We start from the raw sequence: 23,989 nt of genomic DNA, 5'->3' as shown, positions 1-23,989 counted from the left end.
TAACACTGAAAATTTCATCATAATCGGATATAAAATAAGAAAGTTATGGCATTTTAAAGTTTCGCTTCATTTCGCAAAACAGTTATATGCACATCTCGGTCGGTATGCAAATGAGGAACTGATGACATCACTCACTATTTCTTTTGTATTTTATTATATGAAATATTTTTATTTTCTACTCATTGTCATGTGAAATGAAGTTTCATTCCTCCCTGAACACGTGGAATTCCATTATTTTAACATTTTGTGTTTCAGGCAAGGAGGTCCTAATTGTCAAATTCGTAAAAAATTGAAATATTGTAAAATTCAAACAATAAAAAACAAGAAATAGTGAGTTAGTGACATCATCGACACTCATTTAGATGTGACTGGCTCGTTCATATAACTATTTTGTTAAAAATAAGCAAAACTTTGAAATGTCATAACTTTCTTATGTTACATCCAATTTTGATGAAATTTTCAGCATTGTGCTTGTCTGATTTTTCTCTATTGATTCAAATCAACATTTTTCTGAGGTGGACGTGACATTTAAATAGTAGTTTGGGACATATTTGTTACAATCAGGCCAGATAAGCTTATGCTATGGTGTGTCATCCGTCGTCTATCCACAATTTCAAAATACTTCTTTGTCATTTCAAGTCTGATTTCAATTCTGTTTGCTTTATATGATAGCACTAGGTGGGGATTCAAAATTTCTGCACAGAATTTTGAGACTTATAAATTATACTAATTTATGCACATTTTTCAAAATTCACAAAAAATGCTTCTTAATTTATTTTGTTGACCGATTTTGATATTTCTGCTTCTATATGATAGCACTAGGTGGGGATTCAAAATTTCTGCACAGAATTTTGAGACTCATAAAATTGCTAATTTATGCACATTTTTCAAAATTCACAAAAAATGCTTCTTAATTTATTTTGTTGACTGATTATGATATTTCTGCTTCCATTTGGTAGAGCTACATGAGGATTCGCATAAAATGCTTCTCCTTTATTTGTTGACCGATTATGATTTTTTCTTCTTGAGACTATAGGCATCGCTTTTGTGGCAGCGTCGTCAACACCAAATCTTAACTAAAGGTTAAGTTTTTGAAATGACAGCATAACTTAGAAAGTGGACCTAATTTAGGTTGTTATTGTATGAGAACAGATTTCATGGAACAGAGCCCTTCTAAATAGCTTTGTAAGAGAAGTGATTTGTAGGGTATTTTATATAGATATTTCAAAGCACACGGTTAGGCTGACTAACTAATCTTTGTGTAGTAAAGACCAAAAAAATAGAGAGGAATTTGATTCATACTGGCCATTGCTCTGAGTTAACATTTTATAAATTATGGATTCATATAAATGCTTTCATTTCATGAAAATTATTAATATCTTTTTGAAGGATTCCAGATCAGAGAGAGAAAGGGATCATCTGTATTGCCAGGCCATGGATAGTGAGATCAATCAACTGTCACTGCCTCCCAAGTAAGCTTATTTAACTACATTCCTTTCACCTGGGTGGGGGCTGTTATCTTACCATGTCACCCAAGTAAGCTTATTTAACTACATTCCTTTCACCTGGGTGGGGTCTGTTATCTTACCATGTCACCCAAGTAAGCTTATTTAACTACATTCCTTTCACCTGGGTGGGGTCTGTTATCTTACCATGTCACCCAAGTAAGCTTATTTAACTACATTCCTTTCACCTGGGTGGGGTCTGTTATCTTACCATGTCACCCAAGTTAGCTTATTTAACTACATTCCTTTCACCTGGGTGGGGGTTGTTATCTTACCATGTCACCCAAGTAAGCTTATTTAACTACATTCCTTTCACCTGGGTGGGGGCTGTTATCTTACCATGTCACCCAAGTAAGCTTATTTAACTACATTCCTTTTATCTGGGTGGGGGCTGTTATCTTACCATGTCACCCAAGTAAGCTTATTTAACTACATTCCTTTCACCTGGGTGGGGTCTGTTATCTTACCATGTCACTCAAGTAAGCTTATTTAACTACATTCCTTTCACCTGGGTGGGGTCTGTTATCTTACCATGTCACTCAAGTAAGCTTATTTAACTACATTCCTTTCACCTGGGTGGGGGCTGTTATCTAACCATGTCACCCAAGTAAGCTTATTTAACTACATTCCTTTCACCTGGGTGGGGGTTATCTTACCATGTCACCCAAGTAAGCTTATTTAACTACATTCCTTTCACCTGGGTGGGGTCTGTTATCTTACCATGTCACTCAAGTAAGCTTATTTAACTACATTCCTTTCACCTGGGTGGGGGCTGTTATCTTACCATGTCACCCAAGTAAGCTTATTTAACTACACTAGCAGCAATTACCCGTGGCAGCACAGGGGGTAGGAGTCATTTTTCTTTATCAAAGTGTGTGGGGGAGGGGGTGACAATCTTGTATGTACAGGTAGACTGCCTATTCACACTGAAAGCCAAGCAGTTTATTGATGAAATATATTTAGACAACTGATTCATAGCAGATTTCTCTTTCAATATAGATAGGAGGTTCAATTAAGTTAAGCATCTTGGGTTGAACTGGAGGAAGAACTTCAATAATCATTACAGAGTGAAATCCAAATCTAACTATAAAATGGAAAAATGTATTAGAACTCGGTGTATTCAGTAAGCTGTCAAGAGGCAATTATTGTGATATAGAAATGTTATGATTACATGTATTGGGTCAGAAATAAATTTGTAAGTACATTGCACATGTACCTTGCAATGAACAGTAGACTGCGGTTGTTTGTACTTTTTAAATTAAAGGTTGCTCAATCATATATAAGTATGGCAGGATGTCGAAAAGAAGTGAGAGTGAGAGAAAGGGGGGGGGGTGATACAATGAGTGAGACAGTCTGTAAAATCATTTTACCGATGCTTGTTTATTACGATCACACTACATTAGTATTTTGTTAATCAAACAGAAATAAAGTTTAACATATGAATTGGCAAACATAATACTAAATATAGTTCATTTATATTTGTAAATGAATTTTTATTAGAGACATTAATTTTGTTGAATGTGTGTAGCAAAGAAAGAAAATGCCAGTGTTACCAATGTTCCGAAGAAAATCTGATCAAATTTGCCCTTAAATAAAAGGGTTAATAGCAAATCTATTAAGAAATTTTTAATTTTGGGTTTTGGAACTTAGCACTGAGTTGATTATCAGACTCAATCAAACAACTTCATCACATGTTGGAATTTAGATTTACTGCGGCATCAATCATTTAATATAAATATTATGTCTTACGTCAAAATACTAACCATGCACTGAACTGTGTGCAACAGAGCACTGGCACAGCTTGGCCTTGGAGCATTGAGTGGCAGGTAGCTGAATCTGTTAAAATACAGGATTAAATATAAAGGATGTTTTAATGAAACTGGGTAGGTAGGTCATTGGATTGACCTAATTATCAAGGAAAGGTAACCTTCTCCATCATGAAGGTTTTATCTCCCGATTTCACTGATGTTGACATAGATTCTAGGCCTACAAATAATATTCTCACTTCATTCTCACCTGATCAGCAAGCAGGTGACAGTGAAGTGAGAATATTGTTTGTATGTCAAAGAAATCGGGAGATAAAACCTTTGTGATGAAGTTTTGCAACATGTACCGTCGCAAGAAATACACATCGCTTGTGAGTTGTGTTACGCGTTTGCGATTACTGCTGCTGCATAGAGTACAAGTGCAAGTGACGCGTGTAGCGGTATCCTCAGCGGGACCTAGTAGGTAAGCACTATATAGGTACCAATCCTGTAGACGCAAGCTGAAACCCTAATATCCTAATCCTAACCATAACCCTAATCCTATGAATATTTAAGAATATTTATGAGCTTGCGTCTGCAGGATTGGTACCTATTTAGTGCTTACCGGCCTAGTATTGGATATAACCACACTCGTGTGGCCACATGTATGTGGCTGTATACACTGCCTATAACATAAAAACTTTCTTATCACTTATGACCAGCATTTGATAGTAGGCTAGGGCTAGGCTATAGATTTCGGCCAAATCGTGTTTTTGGGAACCACTCGTAGATTTGTGTACGCGCACTTGTGTACGAAGTGAATGGAGGTGGAAATGGGGAACCGTGCATGTGACTGAATAAAGCACTGCTGTATGAAGTGAACGATGGTTCCCAATATCACGATAATGCCTAGATTTCTAGATCTTGAGCCTTTTAAGTAACAAATTTATCATTAATAAAAGAAATAAATAGGTTTGTCAGAAAGTCGTACTCACCGGTACGGTAACCACAGAGGACATCGGCCGATTACGGTATGTTGTTCACATTTCAGCAGCGCACACACATGCATATATATGCATGCAGCCAGCTCATGAGTAAGTACATGTACGTACCGTATACCGTACCATACCCGGTCGACAGTCGGCATGATGGCATGCTTTGTATTTCGCTGACCCGAGAGAGGTAAAAGGGACTGGGAACTTCGAAGCTATACTCAGGGCTGCAAAAAGGAATGCCAAAAAGTTACGAATTGTAAAAAAACTTTAAATAATGCGACCAAAATACCACAAACAACCCCCCTCATGACAATCTGTCGAACAATTTAACCATGTTTAGAAAAAATTCCAGCTCGATTGAGTGGAAAACCACGGAGAAAAGCTGCTTCAAACAAACGGAAGGACACACAAGATTAGCCAAATTATAGTAAGGATTCCTTTCACCTGGGTGGGGGCTGTTATCTTACCATGTCACTCAAGTAAGCTTATTTAACTACATTCCTTTCACCTGGGTGGGGGCTGTTATCTTACCATGTCACCCAAGTAAGCTTATTTAACTACATTCCTTTCACCTGGGTGGGGTCTGTTATCTTACCATGTCACCCAAGTAAGCTTATTTAACTACATTCCTTTCACCTGGGTGGGGTCTGTTATCTTACCATGTCACCCAAGTAAGCTTATTTAACTACATTCCTTTCACCTGGGTGGGGGCTGTTGTCTTACCATGTCACAAAAGTAAGCTTATTTAACTACATTCCTTTCACCTGGGTGGGGGCTGTTATCTTACCATGTCACCCAAGTAAGCTTATTTAACTACATTCCTTTCACCTGGGTGGGGTCTGTTATCTAACCATGTCACCCAAGTAAGCTTATTTAACTACATTCCTTTCACCTGGGTGGGGGCTGTTATCTTACCATGTCACCCAAGTAAGCCCAATTTGATCCATTTATTGTAATTCAGTGATGGAGGTTGGGGGTGCTGTTAAAAGAAACATGACAAAATTAAAATCATTCAGTAAGATATTTTAGGAAAACTAGTAGTTAGACTCTAAAAGAAATTGTGATGAAATATGAAGAGATTTTTTTGTAAGTTTTCAGCAGATACAGTTTCCCTATATGCTGATAATAGATGAAAATTAAATTAGATTATGAATAATGTTGTAACCGATTTTTATTCCAATTCCAGATCCGATTTTCCCCTTTTTTCTACATTTTTCCGAACTCTGATTTTTCACAAGTGGGAAAAAAAATCGGATCAGAAAAACCAAAACATAAACAAGGCAAAAAAACATATGGGACATGTTTGCCGTCAAAATGAGCTCATTTGTTTTGTCTTGGACAAAACCGATGTAAGGAAAAGAAGATAAAGGAGAAGAAATTCATGATTTGTTTTGATCTCCGACATAATAATAATAATAATGGTGGCTACTTATATAGCGCACAGGTCCACCTTTCGGTGCTCATGGCGCTTTAAAAAGGCACTGCTATTATTACATATTACATAAGCGGAGGAAGAAGATGATTTGTTTTGCTTTGATCTCCAACACAATCGGAGGAAGGAAAAGAAGATAATGATGTTGCAGTGCGCGACACCACCTCCGATCAACGATAGTCCTCTTCTCTACAACATCGTGGTGATGGCGGAGGCAAAGGTAATCTCTTAGAGGACGCACAACCTACCAAAATAGAAGCACTATTATCCAAAGTTGTTTATGATGAAATTCACCTTCTCTACAACATTGTGGTGATGGCGGAGTCCGATGTGAACTTTGAGAGGTTGCATTAATTACCGAAAAGACGCACTACTATTCGAAGTTGTTTACGATGGTATTCATCTTCTCTACAACATCGTAGTGATGGCGGAGGCAATCGCAAACTCTTAGAGGATGCATGACCTACCGAAATAGATGCACTTATCCAAAGTTGTTTACAATGATATTCACCTTCTCTCATCATCGTAAACAACTTTAGATAATCGTGCGTCTATTTCGGTAGGTCTTGCGTCCCCTAAGAGTTTACGATCACCTCCGCCATCACCATGATGTTGTAGAGAAGGGGACTATCGTTGATCGACGGTAGTGTTGCACGCTGCAACATCATTATCTTCTTTTCCTTCCTCCGATTATTTCGGAGATCAAATCAAATTACCATCTTCTTCCTCCGCTTTTGTCAGAGATCAAAACAAATTCTGTCATCAGTGTAGCTTGCAGCATTTGTCCATGTGCCGGCCACATACAAATTTTAATGTATTTCTTTGCTTTTTAATATCTTCCGATCCGATATCCAAACCGATTTCGATTTTAGGAGCAAAATTTCCGAACTGAACTCCGATCCCGTTATTGCTCTAACTTAACAACATTAATTATGAATACCTTTTCCTTATTTTTTTTGTTTACTGTTTTAGAGAATATTTATCATCTTTAATTCCTGAGATGGAAGAAGATGCCCTTACCAAACCAAACATGCCTGTCAACATTCTATCTATGTCACAACTCAAGACAATGTCATTACCAGATCAAGTGAGGGCTCTCCTCAGAAATGGTGAGAGCAATAAGCAAGTCTGTATATATATAATTTGAATTATATCTAAAACAAGAAGTAAGTCTGTAGATCAATATCTAAGAATTGACAGGCTGCATTGCATGGATGTTCATCCATCACTAATTCCCTGAATTTCTAGTTATCTAAGTGGTCACCAGCATGTAACTTGTTTTTAAGGCAAACAGTACCTCACGGTCAGCAAAATAATGCAGTTCTGCAAGGGACATGCCTCGGTCCACTTGTGTTCGTAGTAATGATAAATGGTGCACTCCAAACATCAACAAATGTGGCACGATAGGAATATGTTGATGATGTAACATTTACAAATACTTGTAGTATGGGTGGGTGGAGTGCAGTTCCGGATCAGGGAAAAATTACACAGGGTGGCAGGCGAAATCACTTTGGAAATGCCTCGTAGCGCCTCAAAATTGTCTAAGAATATGTGTACGGGGCGACATAAAAACTCCTTGAGGGTTTACCGTAATCCAGGATGGCATCCAAAATGGCCACCATTCACAGAAAATGGACATAACTCATTCATAATCCACATTAGACATCCAAATTCAGTGCATATTATATGCTTTAAGGGGTAAAAAGATCTAATGATACAGGTAAGAGTGAAAATAAGCAGACCAGGGTACCTAAAAATCCAAGATGACAACCAAAATGACTGCCAAAGCCTAAATATCCACAATTCATCTGTTACTTTAATGTCTTTAATTTTGATTCTGTTCAATGGTTTTTGTCTCACCTGTATAGCAGAGTGAGACTATAGGCGCCGCTTTTCCGACGTTGACGGCATAATTTACTATCAATAACTGGGATATACCCATTTGATTTGCTAGTTCATTACAATTAACTTGCGTGCGGAATATAGAGTACACAATTTTCCTGCGCGCGCTGCATCTCCCTATTAACGCACTATCCCAAGATCATCGCGCAATTTGGCGTCCATATCCTCTTTTACTTTCGCCTGCGGTCGAGTTCAGTTGCAAAGCTAAGTACACTCCCAAAATTGCATTTCTGTTTGCTTTTTGGATACCTTTATTGTGCATTCTTCCCTTATTTCAATCTTATTTATTTAATTTAAGATTGTTGTAAGATTATCCCGTCGCGCAGAGCTTCCGTGATATTTATTTCACGTTTTTTGTTCGTGAGTTGTTTTTTAAGATACTTTTCTCAACAGGCGGGTTGTCTTCACTTCTCCGCCCCATAGCTCCGCTCCTTCCTGCGTGTCGCGGGCGTTGACTTCGCTCCTTGTTAATTCCTTTAATTCTTTTTATTCACTGACTTCTTCGTTTATACGACTCTCGTCGTGAATTTATTTGAATTATTTCTCCACAGATAGGTTCTGTAGGACGTCAGGAGCGTCGTATTTCAGTCTCGTTTCAGGTTCTTTGTTTCTTGTTTCGAGTTAGTTGATTGTTCTTTTGTTTCAATCAATCCTTTGTTCTTGTGTTTATTAATTGAATTAATTAGTTAATTAATTATTTGATTCTTTTAATTCTTGACTTGCTCCTTTGCCTCGTCTTGAATTGAATTAATTTTATTTTCCTCTCCACAGCTTAGGCTATGCTGGACAGGTAGGGGCGTCGCCCTTTATTTTTCTCAAACTTGTCTTCAACTTGTTGTTGTTCTTGTTTTGAGTTGATTATTCTCTTGTGTTTCAATCAATCTTTTATTCTTAATTGATTAATTGATCAATTGTTATTCAACCTTCGATTGTTAATTAATCGCCCTTCTTGTTCTCAAACTTGTCTTCAACTTGTTGTTGTTCTTGTTTTGAGTTGATTGATTGTTCTCTTGTGTTTCAATCAATCTTTTATTCTTAATTGATTAATTGATCAATTGTTATTCAACCTTCGATTAATTGTTAATTAATCGCCCTTCTTGTTCTCAAACTTGTTTTCAACTTGTTGTTCTTGTTTTGAGTTGGTTGATTGTTCTCTTAGGTTCCAATCAATCTTTTATTCTAAATTGATTAATTGATCAATTGTTGATTAACCCTTTGGTTAATTGTTTAATTATTAATTAATTTTAATAATTATTTTATAAAAAAAAAAAAAACAGATCAGCTTAGGGCGTCATTTTGCCGCCTATTACTTGTTTCTTTTTCGACCCATGTCAAAAGAACAAAAAAAAAAAAATCCTTGTGTTTTTTTTTCTTAGCTGATCCTGCTCTTCGTCTTGGACTTAGACATTTTCTGTTTTTAATTAATTAACGTCATGTCGAGCCCTGCCCGCTCGTGTTATTAATTTAAAAAAAAAAAAAAAAAATCTTAACTTTGTTCTCTTAACTAAGTTTAAGAAGGTGATCCTGTTTTTTTACCTGACTTATTAATTTGATTAATAATTTCTGGTATGGATCTTATTTTGTCACCTTTCTTGTCCACCCACCCCTCCACCCCCCTCTCTGTTTTCGCCCCTACTTGTTCTTTTCAGCTGAGAACTTACCAGGTAGATGAGCTCTTCGACTCATCTTTTGATGACTCCAACCTGCCGCTGGGAGAGAACCAGACATGGTATTGTCCCTGTGATCAGCGGCGGTGAGTATGAGGGCAAGAGAGCGAGACCCTTTGCGTGGGGCTCTTTAGGGTGGAACCGTGGTTTGCGTCCACGTGCCCTGGAAAAGGAAGGGTGGAACCGTGGAGTTGCGTCCACGTGCCCAACAGGGTGGAACCGTGGAACTGCGTCCACGTGCCCGAGCGTTTCAGTGTGGAACCGTGGCGCAGCGGCCACGTGCCTGAAAGGTGATAGCCAAGGCTCCCTCGACGGGACCTGAACCTACTTGGGGAGTGTTGTACTAGTATAGAAAACCTCACTCCTCCAGGGCTGCTTGACCCACCGGCTATCGGGTCCGACAAGTCCAGGTTAAGAGCGTGGGACTCTTTTCCTGGCACAGACTAGGCTCGATGCTTTGTCAGCCTCCGTCAGGGAGCATTAGCAAAGGGCTACCAGCCCCTAGTCGCTAGAGACACGTGAGCTTGACCCCGTCAATCTCACGATTAACTGATCAGGGTGGAACCGTGGAATTGCGTCCGCGTGCCCTTTAAGGTGGAACCATGAAATTGCGTTCATGTGCCTGAACGGCTTGATCAGATTGGGTGACTTTCTCATGCGAGATATCACGTCCCCCTCCCTGTCTCTTGGTCGCTAATCCCGCTTTGCGGACAGACCTATCTTTCTGATTCTTGTGCCGATGGCCAGGCGTCGTAACTTCATGTTACAACAGAACGCCCTCGAGTATCACGGATCTTTATCTTCATACTCCCTGTCAGCTAAAACCGCCGTGTCGAGCACCGGGCAGGTCAAGCAGACAGTCGCCATCTCGCACCTCGGAGAGTCACCGGCAATATCATGATTCGCCGGCTCACGCACCTGCAAGGGAAATCCCCGCTAATACGCAGGTGTTATCGACATACGGGCGTCGCCCGCCATTATGTCACCAGACTCCCGATAATTGTACCCTCTTCTGCCCCCCGGCGGGGCCGCACAGAAGAGGAGGAAGAAGAAGAAATTCTAGGTTGCGGGCAGACCTTTCTTTCTGATTCTTGTGCCGATGGCCAGGCGTCGTAACTTCATGTTACAACAGAACGCCCTCGAGCATCACGGATCTTTATCCTCATGCTCCCTGTCAGCTAAAACCGCCGTGTCGAGCACCGGGCAGGTCAAGCAGACAGTCGCCATCTCGCACCTCGGAGAGTCACCGGCAATATCATGATTCGCCGGCTCACGCACCTGCAAGGGAAATCCCCGCTAATACGCAGGTGTTATCGACATACGGGCGTCGCCCGCCATTATGTCACCAGACTCCCGATAATTGTACCCTCTTCTGCCCCCCGGCGGGGCCGCACAGAAGAGGAAGAAGAAGAAGAAATTCTAGGTCGCTAATCCCGCCTTGCGGGCAGACCTTTCTTTCTGATTCTTGTGCCGATGGCCAGGCGTCGTAACTTCATGTTACAACAGAACGCCCTCGAGCATCACTGATTTTTATCCTCATGCTCCCTGTCAGCTAAAACCGCCGTGTCGAGCACCGGGCAGGTTAAGCAGACATTCGCCATCTTGCACCTCGGAGAGTCACCGGCAATATCATGATTCGCCGGCTCACGCACCTGCAAGGGAAATCCCCGCTAACATACAGGTGTTATCGACATACGGGCGTCGCCCTCCATTATGTCACCAGACTCCCGATAATTGTGGGTCAGGCGTCGCAACTCTCATGTTGTTTCATACTACCATGAGCAGTGCGGGTAATTCACCCACGCTTCATATCAGCTTCAGCCGCCTTGCTAAGCACTGTGCGGTTCAAGCAATCACCTGTCCTCTCACACCGGGCATTTATTGAAACGCTGTTCACCTACACGGTGATCCCCGTTTCTATGCAGGTGCTTCCGACATACGGCTTTCAAGCATCAACATGTCGGCAAGCTCTCGGTGACCGACGGCTGGACGTTGCATCCGTACAGGTTGCATCTATGCGTCCCCGAGCATTACGGGTTTTTACCCTCGTGTTCTCCGTCATTATAAGACCGCCGCGGTCTTATTGCCGGTGTCGGGTATTGAGCGGATTGAGATTCTCTCGCCAACCCGCACTCCGGGGAGCCATCGGCGAGTTTACCTGCATGGGTATCCCCCATTATTACGCAGGTACTCCCGAATTCGCCCTCTACGTCAAATTCACGTACGGCGACGGCTCTTTCAGCGGTAACTCTCTCCATTCTACCCCCTAAGCGGGCCTGTAGATTGGAGGTAAGAATTTCTTACATACCGCATGCCGCCCTTCTCTCGTGAGAATGTTTGGCTGCTTTTGAGAGGGCAACCTATCACGCCCGCGGACCGTCCGCCCAGGCGACGGGACCGTCGGTTTTTGGCCTGAACCTCACTTTCTATTCGAAAGTAAGGGTGCCCTGTCTTACTTAACTCCTACTCTTGTAAGGTTAGAGTCAGGGCTAGTACAGACACCCGTCCTCCAGCGATCGCCGCAGTAGAGGGCAACTCCGATATGAGCACCATCACCGCTCAGCGGTATGTCTCACTATCTCGTAGCTCTCCGAGCTTATGAGTATGTATATCGGATCTGAATGTCACGGCGATTAAAAGTTCTCCTGTGCTTAGTAATCGCTATGCCTTCACCACCCGGTGCATTATGGTTATTTTAACCTATTTGTCTCGTATTCGGGCGGCTCGTACGAGCCCTGCCCGAGCTGCCATCACCGGTCGTCCCCCGGACACCGCCGGCAGCACCCGCACCAAATACCTGGAGGGAATCAGCTATTCATATGCTAGATATCCCTCCTGTTGACATTCACAGCTATTCCCCGAGTCTTTCCCGGTCGGGTAAGCATCATCTCGGAGGAAAAAAACCGCCGTATATCTCATGAGATTGTTGGCTGTGTACGTGAGTTCAGGCTTGTTTGAAGCCCCAGGATTCTCTGTCGGCGTTTGTATGCCTACTTTCTGGGCACACCCACCGTGCCGGGTCGGCGAGTTTACACCAAACTGTTCGCCGCCAGGCCATCGGTCGAGCTCTAACAGTCTATCTTATAGATTGCCCTCTACGTGGGTCAAGCTTGCGGGCGTCTCCGCCGTTTCCTTCTTGTGTGGAGTGGGCTACGGTCGATGTTTTTACCGTGCCCGTTTGTCGAATCGTCTTCTTTTTAGAAGCCTTTTCACTCGGCACACTCGAGTCGCCTCGCATGCTGCTTTCATCCTCCTTCCATGCAATGCATGTGGCCATGGTCACCGCGCGACCGAGGATGATGTAACCGTGGATGGATGTATGCTTATGCCTGCCAACCACTATCACTACGACCCGCTTTCTCTCGGGCCGACTGTGGATGAGTCTCTCCATGTAAGTGATTTACTTCACTGGAGTTCTTCTTTTAGAAACTTAGATTCTCATCCCCCGCTGCTTAGGGCGTCATTTTTTGCCGCCCCCCGCAGCTTTTCGGAACTCCTTATCTTACCGATATCGGACTGTTCCACGCTGCCGCAACCGGCGCCGGCGGTGCTTGCTCTTACGATCACCAGAGAAACCAGGCCTTGTGGCTGTTTTCATAAACAACTGGTTCTCACCGCAGACTGAAGGAAATTTTTGTGATTACTTTCCTCAAGTCTCCTTACTCCTTCGCTTGTTTCTTCAAGCGAGGACATCGACACTCTTAGCCAGTTTCCGTCCCTAACTTGATAGGACAGGGCCGTTGTTACCTCATTCGATTCCGTTCGGAACGTAACTGTTGAGGTATCATATCTGGCGATGTCTGTTGGTTTAGAGCATCTCTTGATTGTCGTTTACGCTTGCTGCTGCTAGGGATTTCCCCGCCCAGCGGACATCCATCGCAGCCTAGCCTTACGGGCTCTCTCGGCGATGGTGGCTTGAGCCAAGCCACCTCTTCCACCGCGGGCGCTGCACCCTCAGGCGGATGCTTTAATCAGTACGGGAGAAAGGGGATCCTGAGTTCTCTCTCGATCACTCGGTCTATCACACTTGTTTTGTCGTGATGTGTACCGCGCTGTTTCTCTGACACGCCCGGTTGAGCTGTTTTGGTTTTCTTATACCTTACTCTCCGTCTTCCAGGTCCTTTCGGACCGCAAGAAACGTTCTGCCACAGCTCTCTATCAGAATTCTGCAGATGTTCTGCCCTCACGCATTTGAGACAGATATCGAATTCTGGGCGCTTTCTCCCACGCGGAGGCTTCTGAGATACCTCGCCTTCTCAGATTGTTTGATCACTTACTGAACCTTAAAAGCTTCAGTTTTTCCGATCACGATTCTTGTTGAAATTTTCAACAAAATCCGAATCTTACGATCTAATCAGCTGGTGATGTTGTTCTCCTGACACTAGGCCGAGGGCCCATGATACTTAGTATCATTCTTCTTGGGGTCTTTCTATGGAATCGTCGTTTACGACTTCTTGAGGACCGCCTATTGACGCTCCTCTTTCCTTCACTTCCTTGTTCTTAAGGACTTCTTCACATGAGGCTTTATTTGCCTCCTCTGTCCTTAAGGCAACGGCCTTCGTGTCTTCATCTCCCTATTTTTACGCACTTCTTAGTCTAGACATGCCTCCCTTCACGTTGAATCCGTGTTGGTCTAGCAAATCAAATGGGTATATCCCAGTTATTGATAGTAAATTATGAAAATACTTACCATGATTTTCTTATTTACGAGATAACTGGATATACCCATTTGAACCCTCCCTCCTACCCCTCGCCTTGTGTGACAACATGTCTTGCTTGCAGGCTCATGAGAGGATATGGACGCCAAATTGCGCGATGATCTTGGGATAGTGCGTTAATAGGGAGATGCAGCGCGCGCGCAGGAAAATTGTGTACTCTATATTCGGCACGCAAGTTAATTGTAATGAACTAGCAAATCAAATGGGTATATCCAGTTATCTCGTAAATAAGAAAATCATGGTATTTTCATAACTTAGAAAGTATTTTGACCTAGTTCATGAAACTTGGCCATAAGGTTAATCAAGTATTACTGAACATCCTATTAGAGTTTCATGTCACATGACCAAGGTCAAAGGTCATTTAGGGTCAATGAACTTAGACCATGTTGGGGGAATCAACATCAAAATCTTAACCTGAGGTTAAGTTTTTGAAATGTCATCATAACTTAAGAAATATATGGACCTAGATCATGAAACTTGGACATAAGGTTGATCAAGTATCACCAAACATCCTGCATGAGTTTCACGTCACATGACCAAGGTCAAAGGTCATTTGGGGTCAATGAACTTTGGCCGATTTGGGGGAATCTATTGAATTACAATCAAAACTTTAAAAGTTTTTGGATCTGATTCGTGAAACTTAGACATAATAGTAATCAAGTATCACTCAACATCCTGTGCAAGTGTCAGGTCACATGATCAAGGTCAAAGGTCATTTAGGGTCAATAACCTTTGGCAGAATTGGGGGTATTTGTTGAATTACCATCATAACTTTGAAAGTATGTTGGTCTAGTTCATAAAACTTGGACATAAGAGTAATCAAGTATCACTGAACATCCTGTGCACAGTTTAGGTCACATGACCAAGGTCAAAGGTCAATGAACTTTGGCCATAATGGGGGTATCTGTTGAATTACCATCATAACTTTGCAAGTTTATTGATCTGACTTTTGAAACTTGGACATAAGAGTAATCAAGTATCACTGAATATCCTGTGCAAGTTTCAGGTCACATGATCAAGGTCAAAGGTCATGTGAGGTCAATGAATTTTGGCAACATTGGGAGTATTTGTTGAATTACCATCCTATCTCTCTAAGTGTATTGGTCTAGTTCATAAAACGTGGAAATAAGAGTAACCAAGTATCACTGAACATCTTGTGCAAGTTATAGTAGTTTTCAAAGTCAGCACTGCTGCTATGTTGAATCACGTGATGCAGGTGAGACGGCCAGAGGCATTCCACTTGTTAAAGGGTCAAGTAGTACATCGGGACAAGTTACAAGGACAGTCAGTGGTCAAGTTTGTCCTAAAATCCAAGATGGCTACCAAAATGGAGTCTAAAATGGCTGCCATAACTTACAAGTTGACATATTCCATTTAATATCTTCCTGGGATATATGATTCCGGTGTCCTAGTCATGGTTTGAAGGGTCAAATAATACATACAGACAAGTTGAAATGACAGTCAGTGGTCCAGTATGTCTAAAAATCCAAGATGGTTTCCAAAAATAGGGTAAAAAATGGCTGCTGTTACTTACAAGATAACATAATTTTATATCCGCCTGAGAAATATTATTTTGGTGCCTACACTATACAGTGCGTATAAAAAAAACGGGACAGATTTGAAAAGTCTATAAAATTTTTGTTTCAAATTATGATCTCTATATTTTGGTGTCAAAAGATGCTCTGGGGTCTTATCCTTCAAATGTTATTAAAAAAATTTAGTTTCGTTCATGCTTGAGCGAACACGGAATGTTTTTGTTTGGGGTTAAAAAGGAGGCTTGCGCCAAAATGGCATCAAATGATAAACATGATGATCGGACTTCTTGCTATCAGCAGACTTCCTCTTAATCTTTACATTATCTTTGCCATAATTTTTGTCTCACCTGCGAAGCAGAGTGAGACTATAGGCGCCGCTTTTCCGACGGCGGCGGCGTCAACATCAAATCTTAACCTGAGGTTAAGTTTTTGAAATGACATCATAACTTAGAAAGTATATGGACCTAGTTCATGAAACTTGGCCATAAGGTTAATCAAGTATTACTGAACATCCTATTAAAGTTTCATGTCACATGACCAAGGCCAAAGGTCATTTAGGGTCAATGAACTTAGACCATGTTGGAGGAATCAACATTGAAATCTTAACCTGAGGTTAAGTTTTTGAAATGTCATCATAACTTAGAAAATATATGGACCTAGTTCATGAAACTTGGACATAAGGTCAATCAAGTATCACTGAACATCCTGCATGAGTTTCACGTCACATGACCAAGGTCAAAGGTCATTTAGGGTCAATGAACTTTGGCCGAATTGGGGATATCTGTTGAATTCCCATCATAACTTTGAAAGTTTATGGATCTGATTCATGAAACTTGGACATAATAGTAATCAAGCATCACTGAATATTTTGTGCAAGTTTCAGGCCTAATGATTAAGGTCAAATGTCATTTAGGGTCAATGAACTTTGGCCGAATCAGGGGTATCTGTTGAATAACCATCATAACTTTGAAACTTTATTAGTCTAGTTCATTAAACTTGGACATATGAGTAATCAAATATCACTGAACATCCTGTGCGCATTTCAGGTCACATGACCAAGGTCAAAGGTCAATGAACTTTGGCTGAATTGGGTGTATCAGTTGAATTACCATCAAAACTTTGAAAGTTTATGGATCTGATTCATGAAACTTGTACATAAGAGTAATCAAGTATCACTGAACATCCTGTGCGAGTTTCAGGTCACATGATCAAGGTCAAAGGTCATGTAAGGTCAATGAACTTTGGCCATGTTGGGGTTTTTTGTTGAATAACCATCATATCTCTGTAAGTTTATTGGTCTAGTTCATAAAAAGTGGACATAAGAGTAACCATGTATCACTGAACATCTTGTGCGAGTTAGAGTAGTATTCAAAGTCAGCACTGCTGCTATATTGAACCGCGTGATGCAGGTGAGACGGCCAGAGGCATTCCACTTGTTGTATTATGCGGTCAAAATTCATTTCCAAATCTACTAATTTGCTCAAATATTTCTGTTGTTGTTCCTTTTTTAATATCCTGTTTTAGCATTGAATTTTCCTTCTTTAGGCAAGAAAATTTTTTTTAAACCGAAGTATGAGAGACCTTTTTTTTTTCAAATCCTTTCATTGTGTGCTACAAAGGTTATGGTGCTTGAACAGTGGCATACTGATGGGTTGGGGCTCGGGGTGCTCCCTTCCCCCCCCAAAAAAAAAAATCATGACCAAGAAAAAAGAGATGGAAAGAAAATAACAGAAAACTTGGAAAGTGAAATGTGATATCGCTTTCTGAATATTATGTCAAAATCACAAAATTAGACATTTTAATGAAAAGGTGGAAATTTATTTGCTTGCTCGCTTCACAACTTTTTAATACATTTTACTCGATCTGCCATATCTTGCTCCTTCAAAATTGACTCAATAAACCATTGCTCAATAAACCATAATGGTTTATTGAGTCAATTTTGAAGGAGCAATGATTGCCATTAAAAGACATGGGTCCATTTCTGTTTGGCCTGTCAAGCACATAATTAAACTTGGTGAAGGATTCAATAACCCCTTGAAAATATAATTCATGTCTTTTATAGGTACCATAACATGATTTCTTTCACATAATAAAAGGATTTGAAAAATTACAAATTCTCCCAATTAATAATGCAAATCTTCCTACTTGGGTTGACAAAAAGTCTTATATTCTTACTTACATGTATGAAGGAAAATTCAAAGGTAAAAGAAGTTAAATGAAAAACAAAATAATTCAGGTAATTAAATAAAATTGTAATGAAAATTGACAGCATGATTCGAAAATTATGGCAAATACAATGAAAAGATTAAGAGAAAGTGTGCTGATTAGCTAAAAGCCTTATTGTCAAATTTCTAATTTCTGCCATTTTGGCGCAAGCCTCTTTTTGAACCCCCAACAAAAACGTCCCGTGTTCGCTCAAGTATGAACAAAAAGCCTCTTTTTGAACCCCCGACAAAAACGTCCCGTGTTCACTCAAGTATGAACAAAATTTATTTTTTTAAATGGCATTTCAAAGATAAGATCTCAGAGCATCTATTAACATCAAAATATAGATATAATATTTTGAAACAATTTTTTAATAGACTTTTCAAAACTGTCCCCTTTTTGTTTTGATACGCACTGTAGTTTCAAGGGTCTCATGATAACTGTGAACTGCTCATAAAGTTATGCAATTGTCCATTTTGCATGAAAATCCAAGAGCATTGCATATAACTCTCATCACTTAAAAATGGTCATACTTCATTATCCATGGTTCACCTGTGAGAAATGAATTAGGCAAATATAGGGCAAGTAACAAGGATGTTCAGTTTTCCATAATTTCCACGATTACAAGTAATTTCAATATCATATTATATTTGTTTTATTTAATTTGAACAGTTTTTGTGTCATTATTACTTTAAAATACATCCCAATTCGGCCTTAGCTTCAAAGATGTCTTGATTTTTAATAATAAACCATTCAAATATTTTTATATCTATCCATCTATATGTACAATGAATACAATTTGAATTAAATCTAAAGCTATAATCAATCCATAAATGTGCAATGAATTTAATTTCATTAAACCTAAAGCATTAAGCAAGTCAGTAGATACAATTGAGCATCTTTTTTTGCATGTTGTGTTCAAATTGTTTTCTAGAATTTTTTGTAAAATTTCAAACAGCTATAAGATACACCTTTTTATATACCAATGTGGAATTGCTTTTGTTTTTCTTTCAGCCAAGGTAATTCGTTTCTCGCAGTTGATGAGTATCTTACCAGGAAGTTATGACCAGGTGTCTGTCTTACGAGCTCTTCAGATGGTGGCATTGCTGGTTCAAGGTTGCTGGGTCGTTAAGAGGTAAATCAGGTTTTTTTTACTTGTCCTTTCTTGCACAATTCAAGAAAAACGGTCAAACATTTCTCATCTTTCTTATGTCCCCTTTTCATATAAAGGTTATTATGATCATTACTATTTTATATGGCATTTCAATGCATATAGAATACAGAGTTACAAGTAAATCAATGGTAAAGAAAATATGACATTGCTAAGAGTTTGAGAGGCTGCCTGGGTATAGAAAAGATTAACTCAATAACACAGGTCTTCCTCCCCAAAACCTCCCCAACTCTATCCAGGTCAAAATAAGAAAATTAAGGTATTTAGAGCAAAAGTGATACTGCAAACCGGTAAAAAGACAGTGGTCAAATTTGTGACTTGATCACTTCAAGCAAACCCCCACAATCCATCCCCCACATCATTACGTCAAAATAATTAACATTAAACAGTTATAAATTCAGAAATATATATATTGGATCACATATAATGAGATCAATCAAACAATAACACATAACAAATAATTTGAAATCCATGTATTTTGCAGTTTTGTGCAAATGCTCCGTTCTTGCTTTCATGTGTTGGAAAAAGATTGTGCGTTCACTCTGGCGTGATCTTACCATTACAAAGTCCTTACCGCTTCACAGGATACAATGTTATAAAGATCTTCAATGACAAACACATTGAGATATTTCCTTCTGGATTCCAGAGTAAACCAAGTAAGGGTTTGTAAGTGTTGTGGATAAGGCATTTCTTGTTTGCCTTCAAATTCACTCATGTTGCCCTTCACTGAACTTGTTCAAGATCTTCAGTATGTTTCCTTGTATAAACATACCATGATGGAAACCCTTATTCCAGGATTGGCAACACAAGTGATTTATACAAACAAAATAATGCCTGCTGTGACACGCCCTCACCTAAGCTTGATATTAAACCTAACGTTCTATTTGCCCTTGTGATTACATTATCAATCTGGTTATCCCATGTCACACAAGTATTCAGGTTGACACCCAAGGTTCATGAGTTGCATTTTGTCTGATCGCACCAGTTAATACATGAAATTTTAGCTTGGAATACTTGTTTATCTGACTCAATACCTATGCGATATAAGTGCATTAAGATTGTACTACCTGAGTGATGTTGTTTATAAACAGATTGAACAATCTTTGCGTAATACACTTCCTGAGGTATTCCTGCAGTCACTTCTGACAAGCCAGATCTTGATCCCCATTACTGAACAGTTTGCTCTCTCCAACAAACAAATGATTTAATCCAATTTCCTTAATAATAGCAGGGCCCACTGGGAGAACAGTTTTCGAAACTGAAGTGGCTTCCCTGGGTAAATATACCTATATTATTATTATTATTATTGTTGCTATGGATATTGTAGGTTTTGGATAATTTATTTAAGATAAGACTATGCGGCATTGGATGAAATGCCTTGCTAAAATAAAAACAGTGGATTAAAGGAGTGGGCGATACATTCAGGGATGTGAATCAGTCCTGGGTGATGTTAAGAAGTTGTGTAACACATGACTTTAGATAATGAAACCATGTTATTAAAGCAAGCCATGTGAATCAGCATGGGATACATTTGATCAATCAAATGTTTCCATCATCTTACAAATAACTTAGGTGGTTCCAACCGGGCGGAAATTAAGATAATCAGAGGGATTACCAGACTTATGAACAGGTTTGACAATTGACTGTTTCCACTGAATGGGAAGGTGAAATTTGACATGTGCTGTAATATGGATATTGGTTTTTTGTCTCGTCTGCATAGCAGAGTGAGACTATAGGCGCCGCTTTTCTGACGGTGGCGGCGTCAACACCAAATCTTAACCGAAGATTAAGTTTTTTAAGTGACATCATAAATTAAAAAGTTTATGAACCTACTTCACAAAATTTTGACATAAGTTTAATAAAGTATTACTGAACATCCTGCCTGAGTTTCAGGTCACATGACAAAGGTCATTGAGGGTCAATGAACTTAGACCATGTTTGGGGAATCAACATCAAAATCTTAACCTAAGGTTAAGTTTTTTAGTTCGTAGATTATAGTCGTGACAGGGTTTATAAAGATAGTCATTTTGTCATGGTTGCTGGTTTGTAGGTGATAGTCATTGTGTCAGGGTTGCTGGTTTGTAGGTGATAGTCATTGTGTCAGGGTTGCTGGTTTGTAGGTGATAGTCATTGTTGAGTTGCAGATTTGTAGATTGGTGAGTTCGCTTATCCATTTTGTCTTGTGTGAACAAAGTTTGGCAGAGGACTAGTCATCCCCTTGGGCTGTTATGAAAATGTTACATTTTTTATTAAACTTGCTCTGATTTCTTTTTTTTTGCATCAGTTGTCATGACACATGATACAAATGACAAATGATCCCAGGGTAATACCATATGTGTGTTAATGAGGATAATGGGGTCAAAGTTCATCTAGGGGTCAATGATCATATTACATATGTAATTAATCACAAATTCAGTGGAGACTCGATCGCGAATTACCTTGTATCATCAACATTTCACTCAATAAATTTGTCGGCTTCTTGATATTCTTGATAGTTGTTATTCTTGGTGTTCATTTTGTAATAGTCTAATGATCAGGGGTTAAAAACATCTTCCCTTCACTTACCTTTCATATTTTTCTCCCCTTTCATCCATAACATCTTCCATTATTCCCAATGACTTTTTGCCACATTTTTATTGACTGAGATAAAGAAGGTATATTTCTACCATGTTACTTTCTGACTGTTTATCTTTTGTTGTTAACAGTGAGGTGTTGTACCCCAAGGATACTTGTAGCCCCATTAGTGGAGTATCATCTGAGATCTTATGTAGAGGAAGAGATTATGTGGTAAGAACCTGACCTACAAATTATGTTGTTCATAATCTTGTAGATTCTCATTATTCACAATGCTAATACTATTTACTTAATGAAGTTTTAATTTGATTGAATTTAAATTGATTTTGCTGAAAAACTGTTTTGTTGCTCTTGATACGTAAACATAAGTGTGTAGAATGGTGCGAAAGATCAGAGTATATGTACATTACATTTGGAACACAAATTGCAAATGAATACATCAGAACAGAAATTACAAATGAAAATATCAGAACAGAAATAATAATATTAAATTGCAAAGCACAGAAAACTCTACTGCGTGAGTATAAAAAGCTTGACACAAATCTCAAAAAAAGTATGTTATGCATGTATTATTATTTTCTATGGCTGGAAAGAGTACCCTCTTTCAATTAATTTGATACCGTATTTAAGTGGTATGTGTTAACGCTTAGATAATCAGTACATTTGGTATACTTTGCAGTGATGTAAATCTTGATTTGCGCCAAAGTAAGACATGATTATAGTGAACGAATCCAGATGTCATAATCTTACATGAATTAGTAAACATATTTCAAATTCCTTCTCAACAAAATTAACTTGAGAATTGATACTAAAAAGTGTTTATTAAACAATTATGATATTTATTGAAAAGGTGTTTTAAAATGAATGTTAATGCAACCGTTTGTAGGATTGCAGTCATGCCTTACTTTGGCTCAAATCAAAATTTACATCACTGCAAAGAATACACCTCCATTCCTGATCATCCAAGCATTAACACATCACACATAAATGTGATATAAAATTATTTGGAAGAACATACTTTTTCATAATAATTATGTGTACAAGACATACCTTTTCCTTAAATTTGGTATTTGTGAGGTGTCAAGTTTATTTTTTTTTTACTTAAGGAATGTTGTACTATTTGTTTTGATATCCTCAATACCGGATTGATGGGCTTAGTTGTGTAATATGAAATCCTACAAACTTTTAGAGATGAAAATTAAGGTACTGCATGCCAATTAATCTCATTTGCTTCAGTTTCATAAAAAGAACCACTCCCAAAGAAAAATAGAGAATTTAAAATGTATTTCAAGTTCTCAGGAACGTAATGCATCAAGGAAATAAGCAAACACTCTCATAGTTAAGATTATTTTGTACTATTTACTGTGTTGTAATAATGTATTTTCCAATATTAGCTCTTTATTTTGTTTTTTTCAGATGTGGAGATTTACTCAGAGTCGATGTGTAGTAAGGAAAGAGGTTGCCTCTGTAACCAAGGTTAGATATATACAGGTCTATTATATTCATTATATCACACACATATTGTTTTCTTAACCCTTACTACATCATATTCTTCATTAACTATTGAGTTTTGTCTCGCCTGCATAGCAGAGTGAGACCATAGGCGCCACATTTCCGACGGCGGTGTCAACATCAAATCTTAACCGAAGGTTAAGTTTATTAAATGAAAGCATAACTTCGAAATTTGATGGACCTTTAATTTATGAAACTTAAACATAAGTTTAATCAAGTATCACCAAACATCCTGTGCGAGTGTCAGGTCACATAACCAAGGTCAAAGGTCATTTAAGGTCCATGAACTGTGGTCATGTTGGAAGTAATTCTAAAATTGCTGTCTTAACTAAAGTTTATGGATATAGTTTATGAAATGAGGACAAAGGGGTAATCAAGTATCTTTGACAAGTCTTGGGTCACATGATCAAGGTCAAATGTCATTTTGGGTCAATGAATTCTACATTGTATCATAATATGAATAGTGTTTTTTGTGAATAAATATTTTATAGTAGTTTTCAAAGTTAGCACCGCTATATTGAATCGCGTAATGCAGGTAAGACTGCCAGAAGCGCTCCACTTGTCTAAACCTTTGCAATTTTTCAAAAATATATATGTGTATATATTCTTTGTTACAATATTATTTTTGTTGTGTTTAGTGAAAAGATAAAGACATGAAAGAGACTAATTATTCATTATTATGTTCTTGCTTTATTGTCTATTGTTCTTCTTCTCTATTATCATGTTCAATTTATAGTGTTTCTTTATTGTATTGACCATTGTGTTTAGTTGCAAGCAGAAGACACCAAGGAGATTCTTGAGCAGATGGCCAAACCCAAGGTCAACCAAGGTTGGGAATTCCTTCATGAGTATGACAAGGACTTTGTTGATCGCTTTTCAGAAGTCTATCAACGCCAGCTCATGCTATGGCAGGCTAAGCTCCAGCAGTGAGTTTTTTTTATCATATTCATGGCCAAAACAAAATGTAACAGAAAGTTTGAGCTTATAAACAACCAGAAATATCATATTCTTATAATCTTCAGTGATTT

General features: G+C 39.1%; 1 protein-coding gene across 2 annotated transcripts in view; it reads left to right on the top strand.

Moving 5' to 3' along the window:
- LOC121423196 (DNA-directed RNA polymerase III subunit RPC5-like) overlaps positions 1-23,989 on the top strand; it is a 91,138-nt gene that overhangs the window by 39,411 nt on the left and 27,738 nt on the right. For both annotated transcript variants that reach the window (XM_041618516.1, XM_041618517.1), the window contains 6 exons: positions 1,390-1,472; positions 6,650-6,786; positions 18,719-18,839; positions 21,581-21,662; positions 22,866-22,925; positions 23,730-23,887. In XM_041618516.1, the coding sequence (XP_041474450.1) occupies positions 1,390-1,472; positions 6,650-6,786; positions 18,719-18,839; positions 21,581-21,662; positions 22,866-22,925; positions 23,730-23,887 (641 nt within the window). The remainder of the gene's footprint in view (positions 1-1,389; positions 1,473-6,649; positions 6,787-18,718; positions 18,840-21,580; positions 21,663-22,865; positions 22,926-23,729; positions 23,888-23,989) is intronic.

This window comes from Lytechinus variegatus, chromosome 10 (genome assembly GCF_018143015.1).
Source record: "Lytechinus variegatus isolate NC3 chromosome 10, Lvar_3.0, whole genome shotgun sequence".
NCBI classification, from domain to species: domain Eukaryota; kingdom Metazoa; phylum Echinodermata; class Echinoidea; order Temnopleuroida; family Toxopneustidae; genus Lytechinus; species Lytechinus variegatus.
The sequence above is the reverse complement of the archived record's forward strand: the minus strand, read 5'-3'. Positions and strand labels throughout refer to the sequence as shown.